Raw genomic sequence first — 14,340 nt, 5'->3', positions numbered from 1 at the left:
ATCTTGAACAAGATCCTGAACACATGTAGGGAATTGTTCTGCTAAACTGCAAAGTAGTCCTAGTGAAGAATGTTGGGGGAGTAGAGAATATTTTAATGCAAAAGGAAGTATCTGAAACTGGTGCAAGGATTAGCACCCTTGCTTTTCAGGAGTAATTTCATATTAATCACATTAAAGCAGCTCTCCTGTATTGGGGAGGCATCCAAACCTTTGTCACTTCTGTATTGTGACCTTCCATGAAGGCAGGTTGGTTTGCATGCATGTCACTGATATCATATGAATTTATATGCATGCTCTGTATGACCTAGGCTGGTGCAAAGTTCTGAATGATGTATCTTTGTTGGGGGTGATTTGTCAAAATAAATAGCTGTTACTAATTATTCAAGTACATCAGGTGCCCATGTGATAAAGCTCGAGAATGCACATTTAAACACTACCAGGTATTTCAGTGAGATCAAGAATGGCACCCTAGGAATGCTGGCTAGGGAACATAAGAAGGTGATCGAGTCTCCTGTTGTGTTTTAAGTGTGCTTGTTTTGGTACGTTGATGTGGAATTTTTTTAGGGAGGAAACTGCTTTCTCTGTTGTCTAAAGGTGAAAGGGCTATTGCAACTCTCAGTTTCTTCCCTGTTAAGCTGGACAGATGCCGGCGCATATGTTAACTGTAAATGGACATGCAAATCTGGAGGAAGAGAGTTATTTGTCAAAGAACCGAATTTTGGAATTAGAGTGGGTGTGGTTTTACTTGCTTATTTCGGTTTGTTTACAGGTGGACAGTGCCACTGAATGTCAGAGCTGATTTAACTCTAGGTAATCTGGATTTGGTAAAAATCCAGTTCTTGCCCTTTGCTCACAGTTTCTAGTCAGTATCAGATTTGGAGGATTTGATGCTCCTGATCCAGAAGGTTAATGATAAATAATTAGAATTAACTTTGTAGGGTAAGCTGTGGAAATGACCTGTTGAAGAAGGCTCTTGTAGGTTGAGTTTGATGGTATTAACTAAGTTAGCTCTGAAGTCGACTAATGTAAGATAGCAAAGCTTGGAAGGGTTTGTCTGTGTTTGTGGAAATATAAAAATACCGAGTAGTAAAAAGATGCAGTTCTTTCCACTTTAGTGTGAGGAACTGCCGCTGCCAAGTCAATAAAAAATTACTATGACGCTTGATCGTTCTGTGTTTTAGTGTCATTTAAAAGAAAGAAAAGGGCAAAGATTATACTCTGTTACTTATGCAGACATGTCTGTCTTTGTATAACTTAGACTGTTATGTACCTCTCTGTTTGCTCTCCTTATGAATTAAAATACATATGGCATTTAATTTGACCTGCTGTTGCTTTCATTTGCGTACATACAAATCTTAAGTAGATCAGTCTTAAAATGTTTAAAATTGTTGTGCGAAGTTTTGAATGATCTTGTACCATTGAGAATAATTATTGAAAATCAATAGCTTTTATTAATGATTCAAATATATAAGGTGTCCACGTAGAGCATGGTGTTACAGAATGTATCTTAAAATGCTGTCTAAATTGAGTATTTCAGTACATGCATATGTATAGTTCTTATGGAGGTTAATGAGAAAAATGCTGAATTTAAATCACTTTAGGTTTTATTTTATAGTGAATAAATGGACTGATAAACCTGGAAGACTGATGGTCTTTGACGTCATGAGTGGCCTTAGTTTCATTTTTCTAGGGCCTTAATTATCATACTTGAGCTGCCCTGTGTACCAAAATAAAGATCTGAGTTTGCCCTGATTGATTTCCCCAATTCCTTATCTCCCTCTCATCATCCGAGTTGAAAAGTGTTTTGTTAACCTGATTTGAGTATCTGAGAGGATTCCTACAGATCTCTGTTTGCTTGTAGAATGAGTGCCATGTCTTGGAGGACAAGGAACAAAATGAAAGAAAGGGAAAGCTACTTTTTATTATAGCTGTTTTAGATGCCTATTCAAAACTACCTTATCTTTTTTTTTTTGAAGAATATTGCATATGCACAAGAGGTATGTGTTCTCTTAAAGAAACTCAGCACAAGTGTTTTCGCGAGTAGTAACTTATTTTTACTTTCTTTACTAAAACAGATTAATGAGGAAAAAAAAAGTAATAATGAATGTTGGTTCTTTTTACATTATTTTTATTTGCAGGTATGGGATAAGATCTTTCCAGAGTAATAAGCATGGTTCGAGAACGAAAATGCATATTATGTCACATTGTGTACAACTCAAAAAAGGTAAAAATGTAATGCTTTATATCTATCGGTAGATATTAATATGAAGGTACTAATGAAATGTGTCTAAGAAATTAGTCCGTTTTAAAATTATGCAAAGTATGAGGGTTTTTCCACTCCAACAAGAATATTATTGATCTAGTACTATCACAAATAATATAGTTGCATGTGCTTTAGAGTATCTTTTTTTGAAATGAGCTGTGCATCATGCTTGGTTCTGAATGTTAAAAATATTGAGCTCTGAGTTTTTTTATATTGTTGTATAGATACTGAAGTGAAAAGCACTCAAACTCATTTGGCTGTAAATTGTGCTATGTTAAGAATACTGTAATACACAATTTATTTTTTTTTTTAATTCCTTTTGGGAGGTCTGTGTTCCTCTATGGAAGGAGAATGTGGAATTACACAGCACAGCATGTGTTTTCATTAATGTGTCAGTTTGGTGTGTATCTCCTGTATACTGCATATTGTGCAAAGCCTGCACTGACACTGAGTTTCTTAATGGACTTTCTTATATTGCTTAGCCATGTGGCACGTGCATATCTTGCAAATGCCAATGTATTAATTCACATAAATCTTCAAGGTTTAAGACATTGCTTTCCCTTTGTATATGGAATTTCAAGGACTAAAGAGGATGGTGATTAGTATCTGTTCTTTGAAGATTTCCAAACACTTTGAATGAAACACCAAGAGAAAGTTAAATCTTCTGAACTGCTTCCTTTCACTGATTTATGAACGTTCTTTCTCTTACAGCAGCTCTTTTTCAATAGCAATTAATGGTACTACCACCGCATTTCACAGATCAAGGTTGCTGTAAACAACAAACTGACATGTTATATGCATCTCAGTTTCTGCAGTGCATCTAGCAGAGTAAAATAGTATGTGATGATGAAATTACAGCTGTGTCATAATAGAATGCTCAGATTGCACAGGAAAACAGTGTTTTGGGTACTGTGATACTGGAGAGTGGTATCAATGAGACTTTTAATAAAAATTATGTTCAACAGCAATTTGTCAAAAATCAGTCTAATAGGCTTTGCTACATGCATTTGCTAATGACTCCTGTGTGTCCTTCCTCAGGAAAGGTAACACTATATGACTTCCTGAGAGCGCGACTACTTGTGCTTTCATGGCCATAGAAAGGGGAATGGCAACTGCCACAGCCCTACAGGAGTAGAGTATACCATCCTGCAAGGCAGGAGAGTCCTCAACAGTGAGCTTTTAAAATATGATACACCATTTTGTTTTGTTTTGACCAATTTTACTTTTTTCCCCTATGTTGAAGGAGATGGAAGAACACATGAGAAGCATGCTTCACCACAGAGAACTTGAAAACCTCAAGGGAAGGTATGAGAACAATCTTGCATCCTTCCTCTCTGTGCAGTTTGTATGTCACTCTGGAAGAACTTATGTCCTGTTTCCCGTACAAGCTGAATCGCACAGTTTATTTTTATGCATCACTTAGTTGCATGCCTTGCGATAAAGCTGGCAACAAACATGTTCTCTTAATGTTGAAAACACTTGAGGCAAACAGTGATGTGGAAGAAAGTTCTCCTGTATTTCTTGGACTGCAGTGAAATAAAATTAACAAGTTTTTTAGGTCTTGGCAGTTTCATGCTTGGTTTCTTGGAAGCACTAGAATTCTTCGTTTGGCAGAATTATGAACACTGATATATTCCTTTGAAAAATGCTTTTTTAAAAGTTTTCAATTACGTAGAAACAATTGTTGATTTTTTTTTTTTAAACCACTGTGAGAAGACTGATATCTTGGATGTAAACTCTGCATCTGTTTGAGTGACTGCCTTGTCCTCTGCCACCAGTTGTTTGGTTGAGGGATCTAACCATGGTGGATGGTGTTTTACTTCTGGTTTCCTTGATTTTATTTGAAACCTCTGGAAAGCAGAAGATGGAGTTAAGGGGTATTCAAATATCATCCTGGTAATATGGAATCTGGGTGTAGCTAGAGTGTGCTTTCAGTGCTTTCAGGTTTTGAGGTAGACAGACAGATCATGTAATCTGCACTTAAATATTTGACCTACAGACTAATTGTTAATCATCTTGCAGCACAAACTTTATACGGAAATGGCAAATCTCTTTTAAACACCTTTTAAAGGTCTAAGAAGTGATCTTTCAGCTCTTAGAGGTGTGGGAGATCTCTCTTGTCAGAACATCTATCTTGTATCCAGGGAAGAAAATTTGTAGACTACTTCTGTTTGCATGTTAGTTTTTTGTTCATGTAGCTTTTATTCTGTTGTCTTGTGTAAGGTAAGAGCAGCTGTTAGAGCTCCAGGCCCCCTTCTTTTAAAGAGTTAACTGTTCAAGAAAGGCTGAGTGAAATTAAGAATCTGATCTATAATATGATAGATACTAATGCCAATGTAGTTAAGCTGTGCCAGGTTGAATTCTAGTAAAACTCTTAAACTGTTCTGTTTTATAATGTTTCAAAACTAGAGGAAGTTTGCAATTTATTTCTCTTCAGTAACTTTTTATGTGCAAAGCATACATATATGCTGCAGAAAAGTGTTGCATGTTTGGAGTACAAGATTGTATTTCATATATGCTGCAGCTGAAGATATTTGTTTGAGCCAGCTGTATAGTATTTTATACTACTCTTGTGTATAATTGCTAAGTATTGCTACAGTTTATCTAATTCAGCAACCTAATATGTTTTTAGGTTAAGACTTCCAGAGGATCTGTAGCATATGTGTATGCCCACTTATATCTGTTAACATTTCAGGTTGTCTCTCTAAAATAGACAGTAACCCTTATTGCAGGACAATAAGCAAAAAGCTACTGCTTACCTTGAAGTGCATATTAACTGTCAGTAAATAGTCTCTGTTGTCCGATTCCTACTTCCATTTTCTGATTTCTGCTTCTGTTTAATATTTGATTAACTTGTCTGGAGCTTCACAGCAGGTTAGTAAACTGGGAAAAGAACTTCCATCTTCAGAATCTCCGTCATCAACCTGTCTTTAGGAAGGGCCTGTGTGGACTATCAAAGTGTTAAAATATGTTGGAAAGAAAATTAAATAAACTTTCCCTCTCAAAGGGAAATTTATTTTAGTGGGATTCAGAAAATCTCCAACTTGTCCAGATTAACAAAGTTGTTATTCTGTCACATTGAGAAAATGTATGAAAGCAGCTTCTTGGAAGCTATTTCATTTTTTCAAATAAAAATTGCTTTGTACTAAAGATGAAGAGCATAAAAATGATAAATTCCTCACATTCTTCACACGCCTTTTGTTTCTTGGTTTGTGTTGTTTTGTTTTGTTTTTCTGAATTTAGGTACTTACTTGAAAAGAAAAGAACCCCCCAAATAATTTTCTTTTCTTCTCTGCAGCACCCCACACAACTGGGTCTTGGAAGCTAGGAACATTCTGCAAATGTGCCTGGAATCAAGTGCATTACGCTATTCAATATCTGTCCTGTTGGGTGTGGAAAGGATTTGTTCTGTTACTGAACAGCTGGGAAGGGGTTGCTCAGTAACCAGAACGTCCCCAGCACTACACTCTGATTTAGGGCTTCTGATCAGCTAACTTGTAGAGCATTTCTATTCTGGACTTCCTTCTTCTGGCAATGATTCTGAGATCCTAACCACAGAAAGTGGTGAGGATTACAGCTTAAAATTTCACATATTTTGGCATCTTATTTCTGGCCTTCCAAGTTAATATTTTTTTTAGTTTCTGACTCTTGAAGGTTACAGTAATTTCTAGAAGTTATATATTGTGTCCACATTCGCTTGCAAGTGATCTGACAATTCTTGGTTTTCCATTTCCGTAAGAATTAAATTAAATTAATTTCATCAGCATTACATTTTCTATTATTAAGGTAACTGTCTTCATTACTTCTGTCAGAAGAATGCGTGGAAGATGTTTGCTCTCAAAATTAATAATGAACTTCATTCTTCACTGTGCAGCAGCAGCCTTGTTCTCTTCCCCTGTACCTCTCCTTCCTCCCATTTAAGTTTAGTAGAAGTCTTTTAGGAGTCTTACAGCCTTGTAAAGCAAAAGGTGCTCCAAGTAGAAAACATGAAGCACAAGCGATAGCCTCCTGAGTGTGATTGAATTGTGTAACAGAGGATAATACCATTAAAGCGTGTAGTATCAGCATTTTACTACCTTGAGATTTAACACCCAACTAGAAGTCACTTTTTAGACTTCCTGTAGGGAAGAGGTAAAGGAAATGCACACATTGGTTCATACTTTTCTCCTTTTAAAGTGAACTTGGTAATCCTAAGGGCTAGAATAATTTTCTGAAACATTTTAAGTATCTTCTCTTCTTGAAGTCTTACTCCACGTGATATATAAGGAGAATTAGATGTTAAGTACAAAGCTCTAGTGTTTTATGGTTTGGTTTTTGGTTGGTTCTTTTTTTTTTAACTGGAAGTGAAATAATGCTCTTATACGAGTGACATTGAGTCTGCCATCTGAAGTACACGTCCAGTAGATAAAGCTCTTGGATGTTTTCATATTGAGAATACTTTTGTTATGTTTATTTCAAACTGCTTTTGGCCTTCTTACTGAACAACTAAGATTGTGTGGTGTTGCTGTATGGTAGGGAAATGCTTAGACATGATCAGTGTGTGTTGTGGAGTGTGCCCAGTTCTGGCTAATATTAAGGGGGATAAGGGAAGGAAAGAACTGAAGGAAATACAAATTCCCTTAAGTGTAACTATCTGAACTCCTAGCCAATTAATCTTCAATTAAAGCAGTTGTTCATATAGGAAAAAATAGTGGTGTTTTTTCTTTAGGTTTGTATAGATTAAAAGCAGGACAGGGAAGTCTAGTTACTACCCCCTTGAGTCTTTTCTTTCCAGACTATCAGCTGATACAAGAACCAGAGCTTTGTAATCAGCAACTCACAAGTTAGAATTGATAGAAACAGGTTCTTTGTCCTTAGGCCAGCTACTAACTCACTGATTTTGTCCAAAGTTAGTAAAACTTTACATTTATTTAGTCTATAGATGAAGATCGTGAAAGTTTTATGAAGGAATTGAAACATGGGTTTTATGAAGGATTTGGATTGTTCTCCAAAACCTAATTAGTGCCACTGAGGTATGTTTCTCCTTGAAGCGTCCTTAACGATTGAAGTGGAACGTTATGTAAGAAGAGCACCTTTTTCAGCAAGAAGCCAACCTTCTATTTGCAGTTTGCCTTGTGTGATGACCCAAGTTAAAAATAAGTCTTATTAGCAATGCATAGCTGTTCCATTTATGAATTTGGAGAGCATTCTTCTGATGGCATTAGTAAAACTTACTGATTGTATTTGGTTATCTTTATTGGGTTAATGAGATAGCCCAAAATACAATATATAGTCTCTGGGCTTTCAATATTTATTAGTGAGTGTGAAGTGTACAAAATTAAGAACACCCCTCTCTGGAAAATACAAACTAAATTTGTAAGCTACTGACTTTGTAAATGGAATTTATCCAAATGCTTTATCTGAAATTAGTTAGGCCGCAACCTATAAAATTAAATGTAAAAAGTATAATTTTTATGAATTAGTTTATTTAAAATAAAACCCTCTCTAGCTGTGCCTGAATGACTGCGTTGGTTAACTATCTCGACTGTGTTAGTAGGAAAGCCACAGATTTCCAGGATAAATAACATCGCTGTTGACGCTCCATTAACCACTTTGATGAGGATGTTGGCTTAATATCTTGAGAGAAGGTGCATCTTTTGATCTTTTTCTCATTTTATTTGCAACTTTTCTCTAAAAAAAACCCAAGGATTTGAGTTTGTCCTTTTCTTTTATGGATCCCATTTTTTTTTTACTACAGTCATGAGCTGTGTGTTGGTATTCTAATGCTACTTTTGTAGGACTTTGGTCTCAAATGCGCCATGGGGATATGCAGATCTGTGTTTATGAATTAAATGGCAGAACTGAAGAAAGCATTGTGGAGGCAGCCAGTGAGTCCTAACTTGGTCCTGCTGAGTTATTTGCAGTGGACTATGCTCTTGTTATGGTTTTTTGTGACTTTTTTTAACTGGTGAACATATTTTTCTTGTTTAGGTTTATTATTAACAATGTATTTCCTTAAGAGTGAAGTATTGAAAGGATTTGTCAGGAGAACAAATAAGGTATTTTTAGAAATCTGAATTTCTTTAATTAAAAAAAGGGTAAAAAAATGTTGTAGCCTTAATCCAGTATTCAGTGAAACATGAGTAAAGCCATTTGTCTGATGCAGCTGTCAACTTCGTCCAGCTGAAATAATTTCTGTATTTTTTAAGATAAGTCCTCTAAAGTAGAAAGCAGACCTCATGCACACTTGAACCAAATAAAGTACAGTGAACTGAAGACACCCTCCCATTACTCGCTGTGCAGTGGAGTCTTTGGATTCCAGGCAGCCGTCTCAGCTGTCCCAGTTTAGGTTATGTTGTATCAGGATTGGCTGTATCCATGTACTGCCTCCTCCCTTTTCTAAATTTCACTGGGGGAAGGCTCAAGGCAAGGATTAAATGTAGAAGCTGTCACCAGGCTTCCCCAGTGCAGCTGGCACTGTGGATGGGCTTCAGAGCAGCTCCTGCTAGCTCTGTAAGCCTTCCACTCTGCCTCCTCGCTCACTATGTTTCCTCTGAAAAGATTTTGAGTACAACAATTCAAGAAGAATTCCTCCTCCCACTTAATGCAGCTTTATTACCAAGTCTCTTACCTCTTGATTGTTGGAAAAAAATCTTCTAAAATCTGACCATCCAAAAAGTAGACCTTGAAAGAAAAAGCCAAAGAATTCAAGTAACTTCATTATACTGAGCAAAACCTAGTTGCCTTGAGCGCAAGCACATTCAGAGGAAACAAAGTAAGACCAGAGATACCTGCCATGCCTGTTGGCAGAGTTGAAAGTCCACCCTCTGCCTCTCTTCCTAGGGACAGCAACCATGAATGCCGGGTGTGCAGGGTGACGCTGGTGGGTTTGTCAGCATACGCCAAGCACATCTCCAGCCAGCTGCACAAAGACAATGTTAATGCCCATGACAGAAAAGGGGAAGAGAAAGAAGAGGCAGAAGAAGAATACCTTGACAAAGAACTTGTTCAACTAATTAAGCAAAGGAAGGAACGGAACCGGTGAGTTTGTCTTTGTCTTCTTAGGTCATAGAATTGCTTTTAACACAGTTGGGATACTTCCCTAAGGTCTAGGTGCTTATGAAACATAAACTGCCTGTAGCCAGTGTACTTGCTGTGAGAACAATCCAGTAGACCTATGTGGATATAGTAGTTTCAGCATGTAAGCATGATTCTGCTGAATGTTCTTGTTCTGTTGACCTAGTACTAGTAAGGAATACAACTATTCTCCATTACGGATAAAAACAGTCCCTAGTGTGGAATGATGTGTTTTGAGAGCCCTAATGTTTTTATTTTAATATTTGACACCCATTTAACTGAAAGACTTAATAGATGTGACAGTAGTGCTAATATTGTTTGGTGCCGGGAGTGTATGTAGGAACCTGGCCTTTTAGAAACCGTTGCTGAACATGCTTTGTTATAAAACTTTAATCTGTATGTTTTTAAAATGAACGGGGTTGTTCTGTCAATGTCATACTGAAATCCCATAATCCTTGAATGAAATTTCTTATTTGTTTTATCTTATTGCTTACCATGAGCTAAACATAATTTTAGTGGCTCACTGTGAAATAGAAAGCTGTAGAGAGTAATAGGTATTGCCTTTTATCTTCCATATGACTCTGCAAGTGTGCATTGCTAATATGATGTTCCAGTTGGGAATATAGTGTTTGAATAGCTTTATGGCATGATAGTGGTGTTAAAGGGGCACACGATTTTTGAAAGAAGCTCTTGCTTGCTGTGGCTAGAAATTTCAATTAGTGTCTCCAAGTGCACAAATCTGGGGAGGTTTATTGGTTTTCACACCATTCTGTCATACTAGGGTGTTCCTGTACTGCATGATGTTCATGTTTTCATAGTGTTCAATGTAGGTAACAATAATGTCACTTTTCATGGTTTTATGGTAAAGGAGTAATGCTGTCAGTACAGTGGTATTCTGAGGCAACTAAAATTTTAGAAAATCTCTCTGCTGGGTGCCAGTTTGGAGGGGGAGAAAAAAAAGAGGTACATGGATTAGGTTACTAGCACAGCAAAATTGTTTCCATTAGATCATAATGTAGTTGAGTCAGCTCCTAGAATTTACAGTATCACTTTGACAAGAATTCAAAGAAATTGAATTATGAATTCAAAGAAATTGAATTATGTCTTAGAGCTCGTTAGCTTGTGCAGTAGGTCACTTACTGTTAGAGAGTAATTATTTGTGCATCTTTTAGCAAAACTGGAATGTGTTGGTACAATATGAATTTTCAGTTTACTCAAATCAATTATTTTTGAGCAGTAGTGTAAAAGTTTCCTGTCTTGCTTGTCCAGGGATCTAGAATGATTGTATTCCTGTAATGTCAGAAAGAAGCATTTCTGTAATCAGTTTTTGGAAAAACTTTTAATAAAAACACCTCATTTGGTAGAGTAAATACTTAGAGTGTTTAGACTGCTGACCCTGGGAATAGCTGTTGGTGTTGTAGCATTTATCTTTAAATGTACATGTGATAATTTACCACGTGTTCATGATAAGTTGCCAAGCACAAGTGCCATCCAAAGGGCAGTAGATAGTGCTTCTGGGAGTCTCATACAGACTCAGCGTTGCAAGATGTGGATTGTTCAGTTCTGTTGGTTCAAACAAGACACAATATTTTTGTATCTGAGATACAACTTCTGTGGATGTTTTACATCTGTATTTTAACTTAAGCTGTATAAACTGAGACATGATCTCAACTGTTCTCTTCAGTAAGTAGAATAACTGGTTTTCTCAGCCTAACTTTCCTTCTATTTTGTATCAATTCACTCTAGTAACGCCATCTAACACCAACAGAATAGAGTTCAGAAAAAATAATTACCTTAATGCTGCCCCAGTTTCAGCTGGGATGGAGTTAATTTTCATCGTAGTAGCTGGTATAGCGCTGTGTTTTAGATTTAGTATAAGAATGTTGAATTTTTCATCTATCAAGATTACTTAAATTACAAAGATTATAGAAGAGAATGAAGCTTTCATTTGTTTATTATTAGTCCAATAACTAGTAAATAGAAAGGAATATTCTCTTCTGAGTTACACAGAAATATTTAAGAATTAGTCTATTGAACTGTCCCTGCACCAAATCAGTTGTTCTTATAAGAACAGTTTTGAAAAATATTTAAGTAAAGGTGCAACGTTAGTTTTTATAGTCGAACACTACAGAAGCCTGAACAGTAAAGCAGCTAAATAAGTTATCTCTTTCTTTTTATTTAAAAAAAAAAAAGGTTTTTTTTCCCAGTGCAATAAAACGCATGAGGCTTGTGTGCTGTTGGATTACAGTGGAATGGCATCAGATTTTTCTCAACTGTTTTGTAGGCAAGCTGAACCAAGCTGTGCAAACCAAGAATTAGAATGTGATGATAGGAGATCACAGAGAAGGCGAGAAGAAAGAGCTACTTACAAAGAAAGAGAAGCTTATGATCAGTCATCGTGGCATCATCATAACACATCACAAAGGGACTGGAAGTGGGAAAAGGATGATTATATTAGTCCTAGACAAGGCAAATTTTCACACTCTCAGCGGAACGTTAATATAAACAGACATTCAGGTGGCCCAAGGGGACGCTCTGGGTGGCACCAAAATGTTTCAGGAAGCTCTTCAACTCGGCATAATTATGGCAATTCAGGAAATATTTGGCATCCAAGTGCGCGGGGAGGAGGAACGTCAAATTGGCATCACACTGGCAGGGAGAGAAATTCTACTTGGCACTCAGAAGGAACAGGTCATTTTTCTACCTGGAATTCCAAGAGTTACGGAGGAAACTGGAAATCTGGTCCTCATGGTGCAAATGGCTGGAATTTTGGAAGCTCAGGAGATACATATTCGGTAGAGCCAATTAAATATAATAAGGAAAGATATGCATGGCAGAGGCAGGAGAAAGACATTGGTGTTCCACCATACAGGGATCGAAACAATAGGAGTGACTTGGTTGATTTTACTAGTGATAAACTTCCTTCTGAGGGGGCATTGGATTTTGGTACATCAAAGCAACCAGAAAGCAAAACTTCAAGAGCCAGTGGAAAAAGTGGCAGTCCTTCCAGAGATAAAACATATCGCTGGACTCCCTACCCATCCCAGAAAGCTGCAGAGCAGCAACCACGGTCTGAAGATAATGTTTCTAAAACTCCAGATAAAATGGATTCTGTATTTATGCCCCTTACTGATTCATCAACGAAAGGAAAAACTTGCGAAGCCAATGTTAGCCTTTCAAAACTTAAAAAACGGGAAGTATCTTCCCCTTCTAATGTAACCTCAGATCACCTTGATTCTTGCAAGGTAATGAAAGACTGTTCCAGTGATGAAAAGCCTGACAAAGACGATGGCAGAAGTAATAGGATGCCAGCGCTGAAATCCCCTCTTCTGAATATCACAGATATGAAGTTATCTTCCCCAAAGCAAGACACAAACAGCCTCTTAAAAAATGTCAGGCTTCTGCTATCCTCAACTAGTGGTGAAGAGCAGAATCATCTGAATGCACTGAACTTAGAAACAAACGGTTTCTTGTCTTATTCATCAAAGCTGCATGGTGCATGTGCTGGTAACTTACAAGACAATAAAGATGCGCTTGGTAGCAGTCTTGGAGAGCCTGTTAATAACATAAGTGAAGCAGAACAAAACCCCAAAGATGTTCAGTCCAACCATTCCTTGCAAAATGCTCCCTTAAGCTCTTGCAAGGATACAAGTGACCAGAATAGGAAAGAAACTGGGAAAGCATTGCCAAAGAACGAGTTCAGACTAGATTCATTAGAAGATGTGAGTGATGATGATTTAATGGGAAGTGAGAAGTCAGAAGCAAGAGTTGAAAAGTTGGGTTCTTCTGTTAGTTCTTGCTTACCCTGCGATACTTCAGAAGGTAAACCTGCTGCCTCTGAAAAAGAAGATGATGAAAAGCCGGCTGCTTCAAGTGTTGCTTCTGCTGATCTAAAAGATTCTACGTTTCAGATGGAATCCGCAGTTTCGCCATCAAGTGGTCAAGACCATTTGCATGTGGATTTGAAAACCTCCTCCCAGGACCGAGAAGGGGATGAAGAGCCTGTAAAGTCACATGATCACTTGGAAATGGAAGGTTTTGAAAATCCTTCAGATCATGAGCTGCAAAAAGGAGGAAGCCAGTCACTAGGCCTCCTTCTTCCTGATTTAAGCAAACTTGGCCTCCCTGCCTCTCTGCAAAGAGACCTGACACGACACATTAGTCTGAAGAGCAAAGTTGGGACACATCTTCCAGAACCCAATCTCAATAACGCACGGCGCATTCGGAATGTGAGCGGCCATCGGAGAAGTGAGACTGAAAAGGAGTCGGGACTTAAACCCACCCTCAGGCAGATTCTTAGTGCTTCTCGTCGAAACGTAAATTGGGATCAAGTCATCCAGCAGGTTACCAAGAAGAAACAGGAACTTGGCAAAGGTTTACCGAGGTTGGTAGCTTTCAGATCTAACCATGCCTGTGTGTGTGTGTCTGTTGAGGGGGGAGGATTGTTTTTCTCCAAATCTGAAATTAATTCCAGAATCCTAAAACTAAGACTTCAGAATGAAGCTTGCTATGCCACGATCTTTTGCATATACAAATAATTTTGAGTTTTTATGATTGTTTGCTGCAGTGGATGTTTATCCATACGTAAATAATAATTGTCTGCTGCTCAGGAAAGATTCTGATCACTTGATTATCATTGCTTAATATCTGAGTATGGACACCAGCAATACATTTGCTTTTCAAGTTCTAGTAAGTGGAAGAATGAAAAATGCAATTAGGATGTGAATAGTAGTCTGACAGTTGCTTATTTCTATGTTTATTCAGGAGTACAAGAAATGCTTGCATTGCTGCAGGCAGAACAAATGTTCCCTCTTCATTTATTAATCTTTTAATCTGATATACAGTTTAGTTTTGTGTTTAGAGGAAGCAATTATATAATACTTTAATTTTGAAACTTTATTTAAACCTGAGGTTTTTGAAGTGTCTTGAAAAGATGTCATATTTGCTTATTCCAAACTTGTTTGAACAACCTGATTTCTGACTTGGAAATCATGCTATCAGTTCTTAGCCACTAAATCTGA

At 37.3% G+C, this 14,340-nt stretch overlaps 1 protein-coding gene across 2 annotated transcripts in view; it reads left to right on the top strand.

Moving 5' to 3' along the window:
* The first annotated feature begins 2,137 nt into the window (after positions 1-2,137).
* The window catches only part of ZNF106 (zinc finger protein 106), a 31,454-nt gene continuing 19,251 nt past the window's right edge, over positions 2,138-14,340 (top strand). For both annotated transcript variants that reach the window (XM_009640235.2, XM_035895762.1), the window contains exons 1-4: positions 2,138-2,224; positions 3,507-3,568; positions 9,086-9,283; positions 11,604-13,703. In XM_009640235.2, coding sequence (XP_009638530.1) covers positions 2,171-2,224; positions 3,507-3,568; positions 9,086-9,283; positions 11,604-13,703 — 2,414 coding nt within the window. In that variant the 5' untranslated portion in view covers positions 2,138-2,170. The remainder of the gene's footprint in view (positions 2,225-3,506; positions 3,569-9,085; positions 9,284-11,603; positions 13,704-14,340) is intronic.

Source organism: Egretta garzetta, unplaced genomic scaffold, assembly GCF_000687185.1.
Source record: "Egretta garzetta isolate BGI_Z169 unplaced genomic scaffold, ASM68718v1 scaffold526, whole genome shotgun sequence".
Lineage (NCBI taxonomy): Eukaryota > Metazoa > Chordata > Aves > Pelecaniformes > Ardeidae > Egretta > Egretta garzetta.
Note: the sequence above shows the minus strand (reverse complement) of the source record. Positions and strands in the feature narration are given on the sequence as shown.